General features: G+C 33.5%; 1 protein-coding gene across 1 annotated transcript; it reads left to right on the forward strand.

Annotated features, from left to right (window-relative positions):
- Positions 1–5,775: 5,775 nt before the first annotated feature.
- Positions 5,776–25,959, forward strand: MS3_00010356 (uncharacterized protein; the record flags this gene model as incomplete). Its single annotated transcript, XM_012945029.3, has 4 exons — positions 5,776–5,834; positions 8,131–8,199; positions 14,512–14,584; positions 25,684–25,959. The coding sequence occupies 4 exons, from the start codon at positions 5,776–5,778 to the stop codon at positions 25,957–25,959; spliced, it is 477 nt and encodes a 158-aa protein (XP_012800483.2).

Here is a 25,959-nt window from a genome sequence, read left to right on the forward strand (position 1 = left end):
CAGCGCAAGTTAGTTCCTAGTGAATAACACTTTCAGATGAACTTAATTACGTGGAATTTAGCTAGGTTTATAGCTTGCTAGAATCATGTATGTCACAATTGTCTTGCGAATTTCGTTGAATAATCCATTACTTTATTATTTAAGCTTGCTACATCTCGAGGAGTATCTACTATCAATCAAGGGTCTATAGTCAACTTTATCTAGTGTCCTCATTTTCAATATTTCGAATTTTTTTCATGTTCTTGACGTCTTCCTCCGATTCTCGAAGTCGCGTATTCCTTCGTTATCCTTTTACTTTGAGGATTCCAAGTTAGAATTTGGCTTGTGATGCACTTTAGTGGTTTAGATGGTGGTTGGAGGTAGTCAACTACCTCCAACCACCATCTAAATCTCAATACATAGTGCCCACAGTGTCGAGTCACCTAGACTGGTGGCCACATTGCAACATGATCGATAGCATTCGATCTGCACTAATAAGGACTAGACAAGCATGACATTGATCACCACCCAGTGATCAATCAATTGTTGAGCACTTTAGTGGTTTCCATAAAAGTGGCTTATCCACCAGCGACGTCTTGTAATTTTCTTTTCGACTGCGTGCATTCTGTTCTCTGCTACAGTACGTTATTGTTGACGGTTTATCTCTGGCGGATCTGAAATATTTTGCGTAAACATCTGCATCAAAATACCTGTACCGTATTAATAATGATGGTAGTGGTTCTACAGGTTTCAGCTTCACACAATAGAACTGTCCTAACTTCAGTGTTGAAAATTCTGCCTTTGATGTTAGGTGACAGTTGTTTTGAGTTCCAGTTAAACTTTCTACCTACTTCAGAGTTTCATCATCAAGTGTAATTTAGTTAATGCTTGTACTTCTGAATATTGCTTCTACCGTTGTGAATACTGACCCCCTACTGATGTGGAAGACACCGCTACACTGACAGTCTTCGTTTACATTTGATATTTTGTGTGCCATCATCTGAAAACTCTAAACCACGCACATGCGTCCGACGTGTTTCCTGTATTCCGTGCTTTACTTGAGATGTGGAGGTTTCCATATTCTGATCAGCGACCCCAAGAAAGAGCCAAGATGAGAGTAGACAGCCTTGCCTGGTACGAATATTCACTTGGAATGCAACTATGAGCTGGCCGCAACGCAAGTCAGTCCGTTGTACGAGTTCCGTATAAGGGCGAAAATTTTCTCAGGTACTCCATCATTTCAAGGAAGGTCCGACAAGATTCTATTATCCGCGCTGCCGAATGCTCTCTCATAATCAAGGAAGTTGATGAACAGCGATTGGTTCCGTGTAGGTGGCTGATTAGCAATGATCCACAATGTGGTGATTTGGTTAGTACATGATCGGTTCTTACGAAAACTGACTTGTTGGCTTCTAAGTTAAGCGTCTACTTAATCTCATTTGGTTCGGCAACCCTCTGTTAAACACTTTCCGTGCTATTAATAATAGTGTGATGCCTCTTTAGTTCTCACTGTTGCTGAGATCTCCTTTCCCTGTATCTTGATTAAGTATTCTTCTCCCCAGTTTGTCGATACTTGCCCTTCCTCCCAAATCTTTCAGAAAAGAACATAGAATATCTTTGCAGTTGCATCGATATCTGACTTTTCTGTTTCAGATCATGTGCTGTCTGGTTCAGCTGCTTTGCAGATCTTGATTTGTCTACTAGCCTTGCTAGTTTCTTCTGTTGCTGATGAGATAACATTTATGGAGAGGTTGGTGTGGGCAAATTCGACGTACGGTGAGTCCACTGGCGTTAGTATATGCCAGAGTTTTTTAAAGTGTACTATCCATCTGATCCTTTGCTCTTGAGCCTCAGTGAATGGGTTTCCTTCTTTGTTCCTGACTGGTCACTGCGGTTTGTTATATTTTCCTAAATGATTCTTGGTTGTATTGTATAGTTCTTTCATATTTCCTTTCAGCTTTTTCTGTTGTAGTTATTAGCTCTTCTACAGAGTTCAGTTTGTAGTGGTAAATAAATCCTCTAAATTAGTAGCTCCATATGTCTGTAGTGGCTTGGTTCAGAGAGAATTCCCAGCCAAGCTCCCCTTGAAATCCTGAAGTGAGTGTTTCGCCTATTTTTTATAGCTGCTGTCCATAGTGGTCCCTCCCTCTTGTAGTAAATCTCGTAAAACTTGAAAGTTGTCACTAAGAGCTAAATTGAACTATCTGAACCTGTTAAAATTTTGAAAGATAGTTATATTAAATGCTCACAGAGGTGCTTACTCAACTGTCCAATGCTTCTTTCGTATTTTATATGTGCCTGTTTTAAAAGCATTACTGCAACTCCTTGTGTGTGTAGGGGGAGCATTTTTCGAATAACTGGAATACAACAAAATCTCTGCTGAATTTAGTATCTTTTTTAGCTAGATTAAGTTCGTTGAGTTTCACTTATTTCGAACACAACTATATGGTATCTCCTGATTTCTGTGGTTATTGGGAAGATCTTTCACAACATTCTACGTATCTATATTTGTCGAAAGCCTAGTTTTTAGAAGCTTTATAAGCTTCGGGGCTTTCAGGGACTCTCAGATTTCACCTCTGGGCTTGAAAACTCCTAGAGTATAGTTTAATTGGTTCAGGTGTTTATATTTATTTAGCGTTTTTGTAACCGGTCATCGTTTCACCCTAAATCCAATGCTTCTCTTTTACTTGGGGTTGTTGCTAGCATTAAATCTTAAGGAGCTCCATATGGAGTTAAATAATAATTTCACCGGAATTCATCTTGTTCGAAAGAATTTATTTTGTGAGTCGTGATCAATGTGAATGTGATATAAATGTCCTAAAACAAAAATATTGAATTTGTTTACTCAATACTGGGACTTCTGTTCTAGACGAATCAAGAAAAAAAATACTTTGGCAACTCAAAAGTTATTATCACAGAACCAACGACTAACCTATAGAAATTTAGTAACCTCAGGAAAATCTTTTAAAATTTCCCCATCTATCCATACAATTTCAAATTTCATTAAAGTCAATAATGAGATAATTTTGCCATTCTGAAATTTGATGTTAATTTCTTGGGAATCATCAGCAGAAAGTTCAAACCTAAGGTTTCATACTCGGCAAGATTTTCCTTCAATCTCATAACTTGATATACGTAGCATATTCTGTAATCAATAAATAATGTTGATTTCATGTTATTAAATTTTGTGCATTATTATTTATTTTCGGATGGTTATTTCTGTTGACCTTGGGATAGAATAGACAAGGATAATCAATTAAACCTAAGAGATAAAATCAAGAACAGGAAAATTAAGCACTAAATAATAATTTAGTGCATTTAGGAAGTCAGTAAATAGAATAAAGGTTTAAATAAATAAAAAAAAGACTTTATCATTTCCGTTAAATTGTCACTGATTGAAATAGAATCATTATTATTCGTATCTTTCTTTAGACCGATTTTATTGTGCACGAAACAAATAAAATCCATCAAATATGTACTCTCAAGCTAATATAAGGGAGTTTAATAATAAACTAGAATTTGCTTGCGGACGTCTAAGTTTCTAGAGTGCTTGATTATTGGTTGGAGAAAAAACTACACCGACAGATTAGTACGTAGTAGGTTAAATTATATGGAAATATTAATATATTATGAGATTGAATATTCACCAATATTTATAATAATTTTACTTGCCGTAATGAAGTTCATATTTGCCTCAATTTGATTCGAAGATGATCTAAATATAACAATTGGAAGAAATGTTTCCTCCTTTATTTTGCGATTCAAAGGATAGGTTGATGGATATATAGGAATTCAAAATGTAGTTTAATTTCAAAAATCACTTAGAATCATTTGATACCACTAAAAACTAACAGTCAGTTTTGAGTAAAGTATACAGCACGTAAACTGAATGACAAATACTTTTGTGTTAACAAGTACATTTTCGAATAAGAATAAATGACTAAATTGAATCTGTATACATGTTCTAGCAAACATATTTAAAATCATGATTAATATGAGTATCTTAAATGGGCTATGTTTTTGCATGAATTTGCATTGACAAGCAGTTACCAAATAGATTGATTAATTAGTTCCACTATTTTGAAGGTTTTTGAGTAATGAAACAATATCAAAGGGTATGGTAAAAATATACAAGAGTGGTGAATGATCTTTCAGAAATATTCACACTGTGTCAGTTAATGTGATTTATTTTTATATAGTTGACCCCACTTCCTGTGTATTTTTATGATTGTCGATCCACAAAGTAAATTAACTTATAAAGCATTTGCCAAGTATTAAAAACCTGAGTTAATCACTAACTTTTTGAATGTTACTCGTTTAGTGTTTCAACATTTATAATAACAGTCTTCAATTAATACCTGACTTCCATTAATTATTTATGCTTGTCGTAAATTGAATTGAAACATTTAATGCTTTGCTCGGAAAATTTCAAATCAGTAGCTAAGAAAGTTCGTTCTCCATTACTGATTGATTTTACCGGTGTTAGCACTACTTTGTGTATAACAAACAATCCACCGTGTTGTGACCAAAATATCTTTTATTGTGGATACTTCATTCTTCAGATATTCAAAGAATAAGTAAGATATTTTTCAATTTTCTTCTACAATATTATAAATATAATTGGACCTTAATCCCATGTTTTAATGAAGCAACTTATACCAATTAGTTGGATAGAGCTAAGTAATGGAAATTTTTTTTTACTAAAAAACATCAGAACTGGCACTTAAAGAGGACTCATTATAAGAATAAGATCCGTTTGTTTAGACTCAGTAATCCGTCTAAGCGTAAAAGAAGCAGAAATAAACTTTCTTTAACACATGTAATACCCAAAGATTTTGTTCAAGAGAGCACTCATCATCAAAGTATGACAACAACCCTGTTACGAAAACTGTCACAAGACTGAGGGCAAAATCAGTAGGAAAAGCATGTATCATAATTGCACAAGGAATGAGAGTAAAATAAATTATTCCCACTGAACAACATATGAATTCATCATTCAGTTTATATGAAAATTATTCTCAAAAGGTGTTAAACAGAGATAGTATAGGAAACAGTACGATAGCCTACAGTATCGAGCTTAGGTTTACCTTTAAGAGTAACATATGACGTATTAATGGAACGCTTTCAAGACAGGTTAAAGATAATTATCAATGATCGTTCTTATTTGCATTTTAACTATCACAAGAGCGTGATTAGCAGAGGAAACAGAATATGCGCTATGATAACACAAAAAAATGTATTAGTATCAAATAAGAAGAAAAAGACGTAGGAAAATTAGCATAATTACTTTTTTTCCTATAAAAAAGAAACAATTAATGGACCAAACAATATCAGCTCACAACCAGTTCTTGAAAATACCTTTATGACACATAGATACGGAAATAGATGACAATGACTGTTTTTTTATGCAAATAAGTGTATTGTATGAAATCGTAAAGCATCTACTTTGATCACTAAATACCTATCCTCAAGCGTTAGAATTGACGTTATATACTTAATACATTGGGGAATATAAACAATTATTTAGTTAGACAATCTGTATAATTTCATTTATTGTTGTATACTATATTAATAAATATTTCAAAAGGAATTATAAAGTAAATATTTAAAAGATTGCTTTTTCCGGTGTTTAATGTACTGGACAAAAGTGATTAATCTTGGTTAAATGGAACAACAAAAAGTTTTTATTTGCCTGCAAGTCCAAACTTCCGATAGTCTACTCATTCATCAGTTTCAGCTCACCCACTATTCTATAGTTGAAAATATATTGACTAAAGTGAATTCAGTTTCTGATTTATGTTTCATATCATAAATAAACGTCATTTATTAGTGGAAATTAGAAGTGCTATACAGATGTAAGCACCAACTGACCTACACTGAATTAAACTCATGATCTTCATACATTATGGAGAGCACAACACATTTAGAACACTGAGTCAAAATTCAAAGTTCCCCTTTTACAATCTTGATCACTCTGTGATGTTGTACTACTCCTAATATCTTCAGTAACACACCTTTAATATTATTCAGTTCATTAGCCAATACTTATCATTTGAAGTACAGGAAATCTATCTCGAAGCTAGTCATTAGTTAGAGTTTCAATGATCTTTCGTCCAGCATCAAATCGGGGACACAAATTGGCTCGAAACTATGCAAATTCTGCGAAACAATAACTGAGTGGCTGTTAAAATATTTAATAAGATATTTGTTGATCATGATACAAAAACAAAAAAATTGAAATATCGTTGACTTGATTTGATAACTTTGCAGATGCAGTTTAATTTTTAAATCTGGAATAATCTATTATGTACAACTTTAATATTATTGCAATAATTAATTCTGAGGGTCAAATGAAATCTAATACATGTCAGCCAAAAACATGCCCACAATAATAATAAGAATCAAACAGAATAGTTGCGTGGTTTGGAATAAGTTTGAAACCTTAAACATAATTATATTTTACAGATATTTTCAAAATTAATCCAATTTCATGATGCAGCAAAGAAAACTGATGAATTTATGAACAACCAAATCAAACGGTTGTCTTGGTCCTAACTCATACTAGTCGTCACAAAAAGTATCATAATTGGAAAATCCAGAAACGTTATTCTATCCTGGAAATCTAGACGTTTTACATTCGGTACACTACTGTAAAAATACAGCTCAGCTTTGTATTAACATAGTTTAGTTTTACTGATAAACTTTCATCAAAAGTTGGAGACAATTAGAATTTGATCTCTGCGAATATTTCACCGTTGATTTGTGAACCTACTCCGTTCAGTCATCATAACATCCTCATTGTTATCAATGAGAAAGTATGTCGTTTATTCATCAGTTAAATACTTCACTCATTACTTTCAGCTCTAAACAGATATTATGCTTTGGTTTAGATATTTTGTATAAGTTCTCTAGCATTCTAGTGAACTGTTCAGAATGAAATGCTTGATGTAAATATAAACCACTGAAGTGTCATAATCCGTCATTCTTCATCTCTGTAGATAACATTGCAACAATTAACAGATATTTTATAAACTTGGAGTAATACCTTCGTGCCAATTTATGAAATTATCTGACTATTAATTAATTTTGAATTATTGTTTTTACTTTTCCTGATATTTTAGTAATACATTGAAAACAAAACCAAATTAATTATGAATGTAAATAATAAAAGCTTTTCCTAATTAAACTATCCACAATAAGGATGAAATTATGATCATTTACTCTGTGGTTTTATAGGCAGTTGTAGAAACCAGATGTATTAGAATGCTGTTATAAACTGAACATAATAGGTTCGAACCACCATTACAAAATTAGATGGTTCAAACTTCTAACTTTATTTAGTTTGTTTATACTTCAGTGAAAAACTTTCTCACTTCCTACCCAACTCCATAGGTAACACTTTTACTAAAAATTGAGATAGCTTATACAAGAGAATTATTTATTACGGCCTATTTTTGTAGATCATCATTCATCCATTGACTTAATAAAACTCTATTGGAAGGTAGTCTGTCGAAGTCCCTTCTTTGGATTACGTTAAATGTACTGGTTTAGTTTTTAGTCTGTTAGATGATAGGAGGTAGTCAAAAGAAAACCTCTAACCTGGGTTTCGTGATGGTTGAGATTCTTCAGTATCCTATACCTATAATCTTAAGGTAACGAGTGGCATTTATAGAATCAAAACCTACATTATCCAGTTTCAGAGTCTGATACTTGACCACTAAGCTATTTGAACCGAATAACCGACGATCACTAACTAGGTCTAGGGTTTTCCGCTGACTACTTTGAGCTATATAACAACAAATCAACCATTCTATGTAGTTGGCGTTATCAGCTATAACAGATAAAGGACGGTATGAATAAAAGTCGATACTTCTAGTTTTAACTTGAAATGAAGTTTACTGATCCAATGTAGAAATAAAGAAGAATAAAAGAGACACCTAGTTGATGAACGAGGGATGCATGTTCATCAATTATTTTGAATTTTTAGAACTTAAATGAAAAGCATTGCCATATATTCAACTATTTACTAAGTACTTTGTTAAAACATTACAATACAGTCAGATCGAATATGTAACCTACCACATAAATGGTTCAAAACTATTTCGGAATAATCATATATATCTTTAAATTATTATTTTTTTATTTATTCAGAAATACATTATTTTGTGATTCTGAAACATTCAATATTTGCAAGTTTCGTCCTATATTTAATCAAATAAGGTAACAGCTGAATAAAACTGAAAGTCAATTATTGTTCATTTTAAAAATAAAGTTCGTACATAAGTATTCACACTATAATATTCAAAAAAAGAAAGAAATCAGACATTATTAATTTGCCTTCATTCTAAAGTTACACCTGAACTCAGTAATATCATCTCTGACATCAATAGTTGTTTTTCTGAACTGTTACCTTTAATGACTTTACCGGTTAGCATTTATTTTATATTATGTTTCTTGTTTCACACTGAAAGTCTCCCATTATCGTCACCACAACATTTCTAGTAAATATTCCCTAATCGATAAAAGTCAAAACAAGTTGGAGATACTAGAATTTACTTACTTAGATACTTATACCTGTTAACTCTCGTGGAGAAGTATAAGCTATCCACTAGCAGTCTCCATCTAACTCTCTCCTGAGAAATGCTTTCCAGTTACAATTTAATCTCCTGATGCCTGCTTCCAATTACCGACTCAATGTATTCTTTAGTCTTCCCCTTTTCCATTTCCTTTCAGGATTTCGAGTTAGAGTTTGCTTCATGATGCAGTTTGATGATTTCCCTAATGTATCTCCGACTCACCTACAACTTCTTTTCTTAATTTCCTTTGCGGCTGGAAACTGGTTTATTCTCTTCCAAAATACGTTCTTGCTGATGGTATCCGATCAACGAACATTGAGTATTTTGCGTAGATAATTGTTCATAAATACTTTTACATTTTTGATTATGGCTGTGTTAGTTCTCCACGTTTCAGTTCCGTACAGTATGACAATCGTATTGAAGATAGTGATTTTGATATTGGTTGACAGTTGTTCTGAGTTCCATATAATAATCAACTGTAGGGATGTTGTCCCTGCTCTGTCGATCCTCGCCTTTAAGTTTACATTAGATCCTTCTTGTTCATTGATGATGCCGATCAGGTACGCAAACTTTTTCACCTCTTCCAGAGTTTTTCCATCAAGTGAGACCGGGTCGGTGTTCTCTATTTTGTATTTGAGGATGATGCTTTTTCCCTTTTGTATGTTGGGGACTACTGTTGCAGACAGAGGCTTCTGCCACACTGGCTGTCATCATCTGCATTTGTTCGTGCGTATAGGATAGAACGGCAAGGTCATCTGCAAAGTTTAAATCTTCTAGTTGCATCCAAGCTATCCTCTGGATTGCGTGCTTTCGATAAGATGTAGAGGACTCAATAATCCAGTTAGCCACCAGAAGAAAGAGGAAGGGGAGAATAGACAGCATTGTCTGACTCCGGTCTTTACTTGGAATGCATCTATCAGCTGTACTCCATGCAAGACTTTGCACTGTAGTCTGTCGTATGAGTTCCGGATAATGTTGACAATCTTCTCAGCAACTCCATGGTGTCGAGGAAGGTTCCATAATGTTCTCCTATCCACACTGTCAAATTCCTTCTCACAGTCAAGGAAGTCGGTGTATAGTGACCAGTTCCATTCAGTTGATTGCTCAACGATGATCCATAGTGTCGCAATTTGGTCTGTGCACGACCGATCCTTACGGAATCCAGCTTGTTGATCTCGAAGTTGGGCGTCTACCGCGTCTTTCATCCAGTTCAGCAACACTCTGCTGAAGACTTTTCCTGATACTGACAGTATTGTGATGCCTCTGTAGTTCTCACATTTTCTCAGATCTCTTTACTTTGGAATCTTGATGAGGTGTCTTTCTTTCCATTCAGTCAGCAATTGTTCCTCCTCTCAAATCTTCTTGAATAGAAGGCAATGCATGTTTGTAGTCACTTCAATGTCTGACTTCGTTGCTTCAGCTGGTATATCGTCAGGTCCTGCTGCTTTCCCACTCTTCATTTGTCTGATGGCCATCCTGATTTCTTCGATCGTTGGTGGAGTGACATATATGGGAAGATCTGTGTGTGCTGCTTCGATGTCCGGTGGATTCAACGGAGCTGGTCTATTCAAGAGTTCTTAAAAGTGTTCTACCCATCTGTTCCTCTGTTCTTGAATCGGCGTGATTGTCTTCCCTTCTTTGTCCTTGACCGGTCTCTCTGGTTTACTATATCTACCTGCTATTATCTTCGTTGTATCATAAAGCTTTTCCATATTTCCTTCTCTTGCAGCTTTTTCCGCTATCACTGCTAGTTCTCCCACGTATTTCTTCTTGTCGGCTCTAATGCTTTACTTCACTTGCTTGTTTGCTTCTATGTACTTAACTTGTGCTTGAAATTTCTCCGTGTTCCATATAATAATCAACTGTAGGAATGCTGTCCCTGCTTTGCCAATCTGTGGCTTCACATCTGCATCAGATCCCCCTTGTTCATCAATGATCGTCCTCAGGTACGTAAATCTTTCCACCCATTCCAGAGCTCCTCTGTCAAGTGTGATATTTTTGGTGCTGGTTTGAGGTCTACTGCTGCAGAACCTGACGATACGTTGACTGTCTTCACCTGAATTCGTATCTGTGTGTGATATCGGAGGGCTAGGTCATCTGGGATTCCGACTAATCCAACTGCATGCAAGTTGTCCATTGCATTTCGTGCTTCCACTCGGATGTCGAGGTCTTCATGATCTAGTCAACCACCAGAAGAAATGAGAAGGGGGATAGTAAGCAGCCTTGTATAACACCGGTCCTTACTTCGAACGCAACCGTCAGCTGTCCTTCATGCACGACATTGCAGTGCAGTCCGTCCTATGAATTTAGTATAATGATGACGATCGTCTCAGGTACACCATAGTTACGAAGAAGCTTTCATAGGATTCTCCTATCCGCGCTGTCAAATGCTTTCGTTCAACAGTTATCCGTAATTGCTTCTTTGTCTAACATCAGTGCTTCAGATGGTATGTTGTTTGGTCCTGATGCTATCCCTCTCTTGATTTGTTCATTAGAGCTGGTCTTTTCATGATTTCTTCAAAGTGTTCTACCCACCCGTTCCTCTGTACTTGAATCTCAGTGATTGGCTTCAGTGCATTCACTTTGAGCCTTCACTCTCTCTGTTCTTGTTCGGCTGTTGTTGATTGATGTCCTCATGTTCTTCCTTTCTTGAACCTTGTTCAGCATTTCGATGGAGATCTATTGGTTATGATGATGTTTCCTTCAGCCCAGAACCTCCTGACACGTTGAAGTTAGTGCTCCTTCGATCTATTTTCAATTCTCCACCATAGTAGTCTCTTCTTCTTCTTCTTCTACCTCCAGCAGATCTCGTAAGACTTGGAACCTGTTGTTCAGAGTTATCTTGAATTGGTTGAGTTTGTCAGCATGTCGAAGGAAGGCTGTATTGAACCTTTGTAATGCTGTTTCGCCAGTTGTCCAGTGCCTCTTTAACTTCAGTTTCACCTTGTCAACCACAAGCTGGTGGTGATCTAAGCCACGTCAGCTCATCTTCTGGTTCTCTTGTCTTCCATTAATCTTCTGAATTTTCTAGTGACGCAGATAAGATCCATCTGGTTCTCTGTAGTGTGATGTGATCCGGTGAGTCCCATATGGTTTTCGTGTATGCGTCTGTGGGTGAATAAAGTAATATCAATAACCAATTTATTGAATTCACATGAATTTGCAACTCTCTACATATATCTCTCTCTCCATACTCGTACGTTTCTCCCAGTCAGCTCATGTCGTCCAATGTCATCTTCATATCCGGTGTTGTCCATTCCGAATTCGACCTTCAAGTCTGCCATTAGGATGGTTCCTACAGTTCTTACATTGTGCACTTCTCCACGATCGACTAACTGCAGCCTCTCATAAAAGTGATCTTTATCGTCTTCATTGCTGTGGTTGGTGGATGCATAGCACTGGATAACATTTAATGTGATCCATCCCTTATTTGTCTTGAGACTTCCATTCTACAAGTGCTCTTTGTGCTTCTGTGTTCAAAATCAGAGCAACTCTCTCAGTGTGTGTGCAGCATTTCCTTCTTCATAACCAGAGCACAACAGCATCTCTCCTCAATCTATCCTTTTCTGTCCAACTTGAGTTCAATGGGTTTCACTGATTCCGAATACTATCAAGTTGTATAATCTCATTTCCACAGCTATTTGATTGATCTTTCCAGTTTCTCACATTGTGCGAACATTCCATGAATTTATATTAATTGTTGCTCTGATTGTTAGAAGTGGTATGGGCCTCGTGACTTCGGCAGAACCTTGGCTTTCATCATGAGGCGTCATAATTGTTCTGAAAGAAGACCCTTCAACTTGGATGTCAGAGTTTGAATGGTGTAATTTGTTAATTTTGGTGAGCGCTTTCTTAGCAGTGTCGTGTTCTACAGGGATGGGGATGCTGATCCCACTCCTAACGCTTCTCGTTTGTGTGGGCTTGGGACCGACAGTAGCCTTCGAAGAGCTACAGGCGGAGTTATGGCCTTCTGTTACTGGGTTCCGTTTTTTCGAGGCCCACAATCTCACTGCATTTATGCGATTTTGTGGGGACCGCAGCCTGGGCGAGTCTTTGCATGCATATTGCTATCTCACGCAAGAACAAGTAAAAATGTTCTTGAATTTTACTTGAACTGTTTAGGTATAGTCTATAAGCATACGATTTAACACACGTACTTTCATCCGCGTATCACTTGGCATACATACAGTTGTATATACTCTGTGAGTAAATATACGTTACATGCACACGAGTAAAAAACAGCTTTTACTTCATGAATCCCACAGCATACACATAGATATATTCATCCACCTGGAAGGGTGGATGTCCACCACCCTCATAGAAAACGTGTTTGCTGCACTAGACTCACTCTTACACATTACATACACATCATTCAGCTCATGGCTATCGCCTCCGTATTTCCTGTTACACATATATGCATAAGCACTCTCTCAGGGGAGATTGATGATGGCCTCTTCCTCGTATTTGCTACTACTTATTTTTACTGTCTTTGACCTCATATATGGGCCGCTGATTTTATTAGACATAGGGCATACGTTTTTGCACCTTAACATTTTCTTTTATATCACACCTCATGCATACCTTTTGCATATACCTATATACTTGAACTACATAAGTTCGAGAACTTCTGTAATTCTCATGCATAAGTGCTGAGAATTCTATATTGTACCAAAAAGATAATATTGAATAAAGCCATTAATAATAATAATAATACATTGGGTAGCCCGAACGGTTGAGTAAGCCCCGAGTATGAAACCCAGGTTGATCAGGTGCAAAAATATATCTTCGTATGTATATATATGTATTATCTTCAATATATTTTTATGAAACCTTGAAAGGCATACATTCACTACTAGTATCTAAAGCAGCTAGTTTCTTTGAACTGGATTTGTTGAGATAACACTCAATCGAAGTAGTAGTATATGAACCATTTGCTTTTGTTTGGTTTGATCAAAATTAAGATGAGATCTTTTTTCCTGTGTATGATAGTTGGAGACAGATTTGAAATCAAAATAATTTTTCTTAACATATTTATCTTCAAAGCTGTTGTCAAACTTCGACTGATGAGTTGTAGATTTTTTTGGGAGATTTTGCTTGATACTTCCTTTGTTTCCACATATTTTATGTAATACATTTTCTGTAGTTATTACTCATCCCAGCTTGAAGTTTTTTTGAGAATATCTCCAGCCAACATTATTTTGTTAAGCTCAATGCTGATAATTATTGATCTCAGTTATTGCCTTTCTAAACTCTCTCGAAGCAGTAAGTTAAAACAGTTTTTATTTTCTGGTTGAATTTATCATCTAACTATACCATTACAATACTTCATAAAACCTTGGTTTTTCAATGTAATTAATGAAATAACCAATCATAAGAATTACCATTGAACAATACCTTCTCAGTCGTATATTAAAATCAACTAGGTTGGAAAATTTATCATGTCAATAAAGATTATGTTCACTCGGTTGGTGTGATAATTGTTCTTCATAATTTGGGATCAGTTACGCGGACATAGCCCGTTCGGAGTTCTCAACATCGACCACACTTCTGTTTTCCTCTGGTATGTAATAATTAGAACTTAAGGACACTAAAGGATGCAATGAAAAGCTGTACAGATAAGCACGAAAATCTCACCTGTTCAGAACATTAGTGTGTGTAACAGATTTTCAGTTGTAACACTTAAATTACTTGTAGTCATCAGAATATAGGAATAAAAATAATACATGAAAAAGCATTTTTTTCAATCGAATGACTTTACCTAAATCACCTGTATTTTCTATAAATCCATCTGATTGGTTAAAAGGGTACTTAGAAAATATTTAGAAACAAAAGCCATCAGATGACTTAAATCCAATGAATAAATGAAGAATGTTTACAAATTTATCTGAGTGATAATTAGGCTTCTCAGGTTCCATACACACATACAAGCGCAAACTAATATTTAAGTAGTCATCAGATTCAATTTCCCAAAAAGAGACGTTTCGAAGCTCACATATTTGAAAATATTTGATAAAGTCGTATCTTCTCGTGTAAGTTGTATCTTATTTAAGAAATCACGTATTAGTTTTGATTAATGACCACTTATTCACTGAGCTTTTTAAAATAAGTGAATTTTACTTTGTAGAACTTACAATATGTAGTTGAGATGTATGGTGGCTAGCAGTGGTATATCCAGCTAACGAGTCCATAATGAAATGAAACGTACGTCCTGGATTCCACTGCTAGCTACCATCCATTTCTGTCTATAATGCTTGGGAGTGAAGGCAACATCGAGGCAATCGTCACAGGATACACACATGTCAATAAGGCACTGATCAATTGCAGTTCCAAACATCAATGATAAGATTCGAAACCAATACAGAAATGAATTATAGTGTAAAGTTGTTTATTAAAACACAATTGTATGAACGAAGAATATTCTTTTCAATAATTTCTCATCAGGTTCTACAATTATAAATCCAGATTAATAATCCATAAAATTGGCCAGATTTATAATTGTAGAACCTGATGAGAAATTATTGAAAAGAATATTCTTCGTTCATACAATTGTGTTTTAATATAATGGGAATTTTTTAAGTTGTTTATTAATAAATAAGAGTTTTTTAGTGTATTCTGTTTTTGAACAGCATATTTATAAAGTTTGTCACATCATGAATTATCAAGTAAAAACTGAAATGATAAATCGGATATGTCATTGCTCTTCACATGGTTCATTCTGTACAGTGGCATAACATATTATCCTTTATGTAATCCGTATCGTTAATCCTTTTCGAAGTGTGTTCCAAGTTCATTAATTTTCATAAAACAGTCCCTTTGTAAGTAATTCAGTAGCTAACACTAATTAAGTGTCTGATGTCATGAAACCATCTTCAACTCCTAATGGTACTTCATATTATATCAACCCATATTATGTTTATTTATAAATGACCTAATAATTTTTGAAGAACACCATCCATTTAAGCAAAACATTCAAGTAACCTTGAAATGTCATTTCAATATAGTTGCTGGAACAAGTACCTGATAATGGTTTATGAAGAGTGTATTATTGATGCTTAAATTCAAATTGGAAATTGTGATCACTAAACTCTAGAAGGGTAGTGAGGATATAATTTACTGACTTCGATTTAGTATGTCATTATCTATGTGCATCGGTGAAGAGTCTAAAACAATTAGAAAACCACTATTCGTTGTCTTTTTGCTTTCAGCGGTTCTTAGAACGATGCCAGACAATTATAAAAAATACCTTCTAATTACCTTAACGGGATTGATTAGATAGCCTTATGCTGCTGAAAAAGATCATGTTAATATGAAATAAACATAAGTCACAAGATCTGAGGTTTTCGAATACAGAATATATATGTATACATGAAAATAAATTTGTAAGGTAAAATACATGTATGACAATGTTTTAATATTCCTTGAAAAAAATTCAGAAATTATTTTAGCAAAGGTATAATGTGAGATGAATGAGGAAAACGTTGATGATTTATCAAAGTGTATTAACAACACCGAGGAACCGTATGACTCTCTTAATATTCAAACACAAGACACAACTTCAGAGACATGAACACTTACCTGTTCATACGGACAGTATTTGTAAACGAAATTACTACACGAAATCAATTTTTATTATCGTTGTTCTGATGTAGTCCATATTCATTTGTATGACTATGTACCTCATTGTACTAAACTAAAACTCCTAAGATATATCCTGGTGATATTTTCATTCATGTGAAATATTAGTTATTATATTTAAATAGTATAGTAAATATTATTTCATTGGAAGATACCGAGGTATTTTTAACTAAACAGATGGGTTTTTCATGAATGAAACATCTTTACATTTACCATAAGAGTGTATTTACTAGAAAATTGAATAAAATTGGTTGAATTGATTTTGTAAATCATGATGTGAATGTTCATTGATCATTACCTCAAAAAAGCCAATGAAATTATGATCCACGTTACAATTTAAAGTTATAAAATGCATTTAACCTAATATTATGTTTCTCTCCGAAATATTCTGATACGTTTCTTCCATCTATTTACAAAATATTGTTCATATATATGTTAATTCGTCATTTCAAAATACACCACCTAGAAGATCGTTGGAAATAGTGGAACTCTAGCAGTGTTTTTCGTTGTAATGTAGGACTCCTTGGAAATGATATACCAAGACCCAGAAAAATTAAGTTAAAATCCTTCGGACTTGTTAGAATGAACAGTAACATCCAGCCACTTAGCCAGCATCGAGTATCTCACATGTCTGATCAGTTCATAATTGCGCCTGATCATCAGACTGTGTCGTCAAGGGATAACTGTCATACTCTTGTTTCAACCGATTTCATAGTTTCTCAATAATTCATCAATAAAATAATCTTGGAGGCACTCACTAACAATTACAAGACCATTCTTAAAAGTTATTTGATTTAGTTGAGATTTCGTATGAGTTGAAGGTAATTGAAACCATAAATTGATATGTTTGGTAACATCTTATTTGAAAGCTTAATTAAAGATGAAACAGCCGTTTCAGTATACATTATCGGTATTAAAACTTTGATCTTGAAGTAAAATTTTCTCAAACTTTATACTTTTAGCGTTGAGTTCATTAATGTTCGTTGACGTACTAAAAAATTTAGGACCAACAGATAATACTTGTAGCTGAATAGTCGATAATGTTACACTTGAGTAATTGAAAACATATTTCTCTGGAGATTCCGGGAAAGAAGCTTGTATCTTTGTTTGTTTTAAACTTTTCAATAATTTCAACATCACATCTTCCGTACGCTTTTTACTTTTAATTTTTATTAAAAAACCTAGGAATTATAATTTGTTGAAGTGTTAAACACTTATTTGATTGAACTGATTCAAATCACTGCTTTTGTAAAAGATTTTTATGATTAATTTTTTGAATAAAATTAAGTTGATTTTGTCGTCATTACTCATTATTTATTTAGCAAGTGCTTAATTCTGAATAAATTTACACATGAATTTACGGTCATGAGAATTAATTAGGTCACGTACTTAATCGTTCACTTTCTACCTATTTTTACTTCATAAACACTGGTTTTTAAGTGATTCTTTTTATCTTCAGTTTTAAGAAAATATTTCCCAATATAGTTAAAAAATATTCAACATAAGTACCTTTAATAATCATTAGTCGTAATAATAAGTCACTTGTTGAGTAATTACTTATTTATTTACTTACTTACACCTGTTACCCCACGTGGAGAAGCATGGACCACCCACCAGCATTTCCCATCGAACCCAGAGTGAACATCAACTAATTATTGTTGAGTAATACAAGAGTAATAATAAACCTTTTCTCCTAAATGAAATTAAATAAATGTCTTACATAATTCAGAGTTAAATATCCGGATTGAGAAATCATCACTATTTTTTAAACAATATCCACGACGTATACTGATGAGTACCTTTAGTTATAAGACTTCATAATCTGACATTTCTATCCAGTTGGATTAATTTTTAAAGTATTAACTTCACATTAAATGATGTTTGTTTTGATTCCAGAGAATGTTCTTTATTACAAGTTAAGCCAGATGTGGAGTATTTAATTTTCCATGGTTTTCCATGGTGTTCTAGCTTCAATTGACTCATGATCTCAACTATTAAAATACTATTATATCCACGAAATCCATGTTTATATTAATCAACATACGCTCACTAGTGACTAACTTCATGAGGTATTTCCTGAAGTTCTAGTGAGAAGCAGTGAGCAGTGGAGTTCAACCGGGTCTGTTGTGAGACAGTAACTCAGTGAAGACAATGGTGGATGTGCCACTCATTTTCGTGGATTAGTTGAAGTTAGACATTAACACCGTTGGATCCCGGCTCGGTGGTCTCGAGGTTAAGCGTTTGCATACGAGACCAATAGGTCCTCGAGTAAATGTTACTTACATAATCTTTAACGAATTCAAATATCTGAGTTCTGTATCTTGACTAAAACAGCCTCTAATGAGAAATGTTTGCTAATAAGAATTTATTCATTTCGGTAGTAAAGAAGTGCAAAACTAACCAACTTTGATCACAGTTCGTTTTATGGGTATTGTATAAAAAAACTGAAAAACTACTAGTTTTTAATGTTGGTTATAAATTAATTTGATAATGGAATTTATGAGACTGTGATTATTGTTTGTGCGATTTAAAACTGACGGTAATCTGTAGTCATACAGTCATCGGTTATTGTATATCCATGTCCTATGAGATGGATTAATCTAGAGAAAGCATATAGTCTCAACGACCCAAATATTTCTTTGTTTCTCTTCTTAACAATGAAAAAAGCTTTATTTGATTAGTCGTGTAGAATGAAATCCACGTTCTCCACCCTGTTAACTCGAACAATTCATTTGTGACATTGCTTTTCGTTTATCTATTTTTGAATTTAGTAATACTTCTTTATAGTTGTTAAAGTTTGTTAAGTTTACATTAAAATTTGTTGTTGGAGATTTGCCTACTTCAGTCTTTATTTTTCAAAAAAAGATTAGAACAGATGAGACAGGAGGTTTTTTTAAAATTTGAAATTAGAGTTCTTATTGACTAAACTGTCAAATATTGAAAGTATTATTTTAAAAGAATAACTCAAATTATTTTCTGTAAATATTTAAGCCAATCATTTGGTTTGGAAATAAATTAGTGTTTAACTATGAAGTAGACAGGGTGCAATATCTCCAGATATATTTAGGGTTGTAGTTATGACGAGAAGGAGACGTTCACTATCACAAAAGGTTGAATGTAAAATGATTTGACGTACATTCTTAGTAACCACTCCCATGGTTTAGAGAGAATATCTGCACACTGTGTAAAACAATATATAATCATGAAAGTAATATTTCGATAAACTTTGTGTTCCATCGATTATTTTTATTCTCTTCTACAGGATTAACGTACAAGGATTATGCGAATTTCGAGATGATATGTATTTCCCAAACCAATCAGATTGATAATCTTGTAATAATTACAGCCCATATTCTAGAGGTCCAGGAAGTATATGTAGCTATATTGTCTGACCCTAATTGGATACACTAAATACCTTGCGTATCTCGCTCACGTGTACTGTCAATGCTTTTGATGTTTATAAACAAATATAAAGTCTATATAAAAACAAAACTAGATAGATTTTGATGTATGTAGGGCGGGCGAAATTTGCGGCGATTCATGTTTCAGATCATTCGCTTTGACAATTTTTTGAAAATAAATATTTAAAACGGATGGTATAAGAAGTTATTTAGTTTAGAGACATTTTTCATCTTGGTCCGTTATTCTTCAGAAAATCATTTCAACCGGCTAGCAACAGACACTTGATTCATAACATTTTCTGATATTTCACTTGTGAATAATCACAATTTTGTATATCATTAAAACCAGGACCCGTATGTATCGCACAAATCATGAAACATTTAAATGAATGAATTTAAGCCTAAATGAACTTTCTATTCGTTTTCAATATTTTATCGAGTTTTATTCTTTTCAATACTTTCTAACAAAGGTAACATGTTTAAAGCATTATACACATCAAACAGTTTCATTAAATCAATTATTGTTAACAGCTTTGAAGAGAAATTGGGTCATCTAATCCTGAAAACAGTGATGTTCATAAGTCTGATAGGAAAACAAAAAGTATCCGACTAGTGACAGATACTGGTAAACTCAAAACACTAAAATCACAGCTGACCGGCAACTGCTGATAAACAGTTTGAATGGTGTGTAGATGTATTACGAAGGAATATTTTTCACTAACTAACTTCTTTTTATTAGTTTCGTAATTATTCGATTAAAGTTTAATTAATGCACATTTGTTCACTGGTTCCCACTAGCGAAGAAAATACTTCAAATAAAAATATATTTATATATAGTCAATAATCGAATTGAAAGACAACTTTAATACAACTAAAGTTGACATTTTTGCTGTGTTTGTACGGAAGTTGAATTTCTCTCGAATAATCTTTTTCAAAATATCATCAAGAATTTATTTCTATGAGTTTTTATTTCTAGATCTTAAAAAAAAGAAAACTTAAATTAAAATGATAAATGAATAGAATGTTTAGCATAATATAATAATAATAATGAGACAAGTCCGAAGTGGTATATAAACAATATGATTGCATAACGACAAAATCAAAACGAGTTCCCAAAGGCAAACTAACAATCCACAATATTGTGCTTGATTTTAATAAGAATGAGTAGGCATATTTTACTTATGGTATCAAATAAATTAAAAAAAGTCAAGTTCTTTTCCTGTTTAAGTAGTTATTTTACGACACAATTTAAATCAAAGACTATTTGAAAATGATTTATTCATACTGGCAAATGAGCATTAGATTTCCAAAAATTCATATCAAAGTTGTAAATTGCTTTCAAATATAGCGATTCTCGGTAAGTGGTGTGCGAACACTAAATGTAGGGTCAAACATTTTTTGATATAATGATAATAGTAATGTTACAGTATATTTAATGTTATTAATGATGAACTATGGAATTGCGTCTTTTTACTGCTTCTGTTTAGTATCCAATGGTTCAGGAATTCTTTATTAGGATTTATATAGAGCAACCGGACAATTGTTTAAGCGTCCCGACGATAAACCTGTTGCAATATCTTCTACAAAAACCTGTAGTTGGTTGATTAGTTAGTTACTTGAATAATTGACTAACAACACTGAAATTTGATAAAAAATTAACCATAGCTAAATTAGACTATCACTGAACATAATTGCAAACTAATCCTAACATCTTATCATTTTTAAAGACCAGGATGACTAGCACCGAGCCAGAACGAATCTTCTTCCAAAAATGTTTGGACACGATGTTAAACAATTTTATAAGGTTTTTTATTTGAAACCCGAATTGAACGTAAAGCAAACTAAATTTCAACTAGAAGCCAATATAACAGTGTAAGTTGCATCAGTAATCTTACTTCATCAGATACACAGACTTATCAATGTAGAACTTCTTAATATAATTATATTCCTAAAGCACCAACTAAAAAATCAGGGAACACTAGATATCTGTTTTTTTACTAAATTTTAAACTGTTCACTAATGTACTTCAGGTCAATACATATGGACACGAAAGCAGGAATTTCCGACCATATATTGAATATAAAACCTTCAAGCCACTGAGTTTTGATCGACCGGTTCACATATCTTAATTCAGTTACTTTGTGATCCGACTCGATATTTGTGCAGCAACATTGTAAGCTACAATTTGGACATTAGCTTTCTTGACTACATAGGTAATGGACTACCACTAGGTGTTTGAGATATCCTTCGCGAGGGTAGTGACTTTTATAAACTGAGTATAGTTTGAAAATGAACCAAAACCTATAGGTATTTACCAGGATTGTTTGTATTTATGGAATAGATAAATATTTTCTATAATAATACGATCAAACGTTGGTCAGAACATTTTTCCCGACCTGAGTTCCCATTCACTACAGCATATTATACTTGGGGGTTACTTCCTAGACTCATTTACACGATTTAATTGTTTCCAGCTCATTTTGTTCACATACTTCACTTTAGAACCTCAGTTGTAATGTACCGTTCTTGCTTAAGCTTAATTTAGTGGTAACTCGAAATCTCTACCTTTTTCTTCTGTATGCATATGTCAGAGGCTATCAACTTTGAAACAGGAAATAACTACTTGCATGTATCTAGTTCGCATGAAGAAGTGGAAGGTGAAACATTGAAGGTGCATAAATTAAATTGGAGTTAACGAACAGGTGTATTGCATCCATAGTCCGGTAAAACAATAATGATAAATCGACTGAGTTTACTTTCATCTGAACCATTTCATAATTCCATACTATTCTTAACACTATTGATTAATGTAAGACAACTCTTTTTATCAGAATGGGTTTTGTGGAGAGTTTTAGAAATTTTCACAGGTTGAAATCATGAGTCAGTTGAAGCTAGACCACCATTGAAAACCTGGAAGCACTGGACGGCCGTTTCGTCCTGGTATGGGACTCCTCAGCAGTGCGCATCCACTGAAGACAATAGTGTACGGTGGCGCAACTTCGTGGATTGGTTGAAGTTAGACATTAACAACTCTTTTTTTTCAATAAAATAAAAGCTTTCTAACTACAAATATTTAGTAGTGTGTTATTATGTAATATATAAGCCAAAAAAAGCAAATAAGAGTTTCAAAGGTACCTTGACCCCATTAGACCCCACTAAACTACATTGAAATCACTGAAGAATACTGCTTGTCTCTAGTTATGGACTCCTGCTAGCGAACACCTACGGACTCACACACACAATCACGGTGTGGATTATAATTTGAAAACCACTGAGTGGAAATTAACAATAACAATCAATTTGTCGTATACTATGGCTATCACTGAGTGAGATTGGTGAGTTACTTTTTTTATTTCGATGGTGGTGATTTATTTGAAATGTAAAATGTAAAATCTGAGTCTTGAATTCAGTCTAATTTGGGCTCATCAGTTCCCTTTGAGGAAGAGTACTTATCTAGGAGGTAAGTAATATCAAATTTTCCCTGATTTTCGTAGCTCACCAGCTGATTTCTGTCCACGACGAACATCTTATTTGTATGCTAACTAATCTTTACTAGCTGACCAAATAAATAACGTTTACCTTAAAGTAAAATAATTATACAAAGTAAGAATAAGAAACCAAACCAAGTGAAAGCCACCATTTCATGTCACTGGTGTTTTTGCAGATTATTTCATAAATGTAAATAACCTTTATTTGACAGAATAAGTGAACTAACCCTTGAAACAGGTGTGAAAATACTAAACAGTATACTGAATATTTTTCTCCTGGTAAGCGTTTATTTAGCGAGTTAGTTTTCTACGGGATGGGGTCGCTGACCCCATGCCCGACCCTCCTCTTTTATCCGGGCTTGGGACCGGCAGTAGCCCCAGAAGGGCTCCAGGTGGAGTTACTAGATAGTATATATATATATATATATATATATATATATATATATATATATATATACTGTTAAAAGTAATTTCTTCGCTCGGTCGGTTCCTTGCTTATTTGCCACATGCCAAAATGGGAATTTTCACGATGTTAAATATTCTTCGGAGTTTCAAATCCTTTTTTCATTTTTCCTTCATATAGTCCAGTGAAACAATATACAGCTATAGAAACAGTGTTATTCACCAACTGTTTAATTTAATTTGTACACATTTTTTACAACAAATCATCTCATTGAAATTATTTTGATAATTGAAATAATTTAAAGTAACTTGATCACATTTCATTCATTACTATGTTCTACCAATCCTACCCAATCAGCCAATTATCATTAAAGAGTATAATTTTTTCTATTTTTGCTACATTTGAATGTTCACTTATTGTAGTTTATCTAGAAGTTGTTTCTGTTTTAAATTTGAAACTCAAAAAGGTAAACTGACCATTGAAGTCCCTGTAACTTATGGAAACAAAGTTGTTATTAAACAGAAATAACAGAAAAAAATTAAATAAGTCCCCTTAAACAATGCTACAATTACAAAATATTGTTGAATACACCAAAGAATATGGACAGCTACAAATGGTTATTTTGAAACTGTTACAGCAAGAGTCAGTATTGATCAACCAGTCGCAAAATATTGTTTCTTTTTAGTTAGTCCATTTTATTTGCGTCCACCATTTTTTTAAAATAAAATGTATCTTTTAGAAGATGGCTTCATTAATGAAAAACAATAATGTAGAATAATCCAGTTATTGACCACCAATTCATGTAACAAATGACATAAAGTTACTAATCATGCTTAAGTAGTGACTTTTTATTGCCAAAAGATTAAAAAATGACTTATCAATTCCCAGCTGACGTTTGCTCTACTAATTTTGCTTCGGTACTATGTAGATTTTTACTGATGGCATACTCCTATAGAGGAATTATCAAATCGAAACATATTTCATATATCCCTGTTTTTCCCAAATAGAGTTTTTAACCCACACTATCTTACTAATTATTGGAAGTATTTTTTAATAAATTCCATGTAATTGACTACCACTATAAACTTCATGTTTTAAAAATGTCTCTTCAGAAATACTTAAATTAAAATGTTTACGGATTTTTAAACTGCTTTTAAATCTTTTATAATTCATCATCGACCTTATAATTCAAAATAGGATATTAACTGGTACAGAGACTCATTCATACCAGTCGAAATTGGTTTCTCTCGGGATTCCTAATGAAAATGTAGTTAGTCCTTTTGATGGTTCCAGATAACTTTTACATTGTTTGCGGATGTACATATTAACAGACCAACAAAATTACTTGACGAGAAAATGTTTGAGTCACGATATCGAAATTTGTTCAAGTGTCTGTATTCCACTGATGATTCACCGATTGCATAACTTACCTGGGAGTTATTACTAGATAAGCCACTAGTAATTGATTTATTCTTACAATAGAATTTTTACCTTCAGATTCATATGTTTTCATTGCTATCCCAATAAAACACAATAGACTTTTTGTCAGTTAAGAGAAAGTCCTTCAGTCTTTAATAAATGCATCATTACTAGTCAGATGATTGATTTTTGTTGTCCCGTTTTAGATTAAGTGCCGAAACCGGAAATTCACTATTTGGAATCCGATTTTTTCTAAATAATTGGATACTGACACATAACAGTCATTATTCTATTAGTACAGCCCATTCGAAACTGTTAATTTTTGTTTTACAGCGGATTTCATATTTTTAAACAAATCATTCCTAGGTTTAAACGTTGTCTACACCAACTTTTTAAAAACGTTAAATTATTCAGTGTAAAGAATTAGTATGTTTATGTCATGTGAAGAGAAGTATATCCAGGAAAATTAGAACTTAGTGCTTATTTTATATAAAAGGAAATGGTTTCTTATTGAATCAATCTAAATAAATAGATGTAATAAAATTCTGTGAAACGAAATTTTTCAGTTGGGAAATTACTTAACTATTTTCAATGTTTGACTTAACAATAGAATCGTCACAAATAGCGCGCCATATTCAATTCAACACCTACAAGGAAAATGGTACTATTCTGGTGCATAATTTTGATGAAATTACAAGTAATTGGTTTGTTTAATTCGTAAACAATTGATTTAAAAAGATTTATGAGACCTACTTTAAGACTTTATTATTTTTCATTAACAGATAATTTTCGTAAATAAGATGTTGCATTTTCAAACTGTATTTTGGGTACAACTTCTAATTATCAGCCTATTCTACACTCACAAAGTAATCATATCAATGCCAATAGCTGAAGAATTGAGTATTGAATGTACAATTCAATGTGGAGTCGAAGCTGATAAATGTCAGAAAGCACATGCAACAACACAACCACTAATTGAAGCATGTGTACGAAAAATGTTTGAATGTGTCAAACACTGTACTGGACCACCACCTGTTGAAGATTATTATTATTATTAA

Source organism: Schistosoma haematobium, chromosome ZW, assembly GCF_000699445.3.
Source record: "Schistosoma haematobium chromosome ZW, whole genome shotgun sequence".
NCBI lineage: Eukaryota > Metazoa > Platyhelminthes > Trematoda > Strigeidida > Schistosomatidae > Schistosoma > Schistosoma haematobium.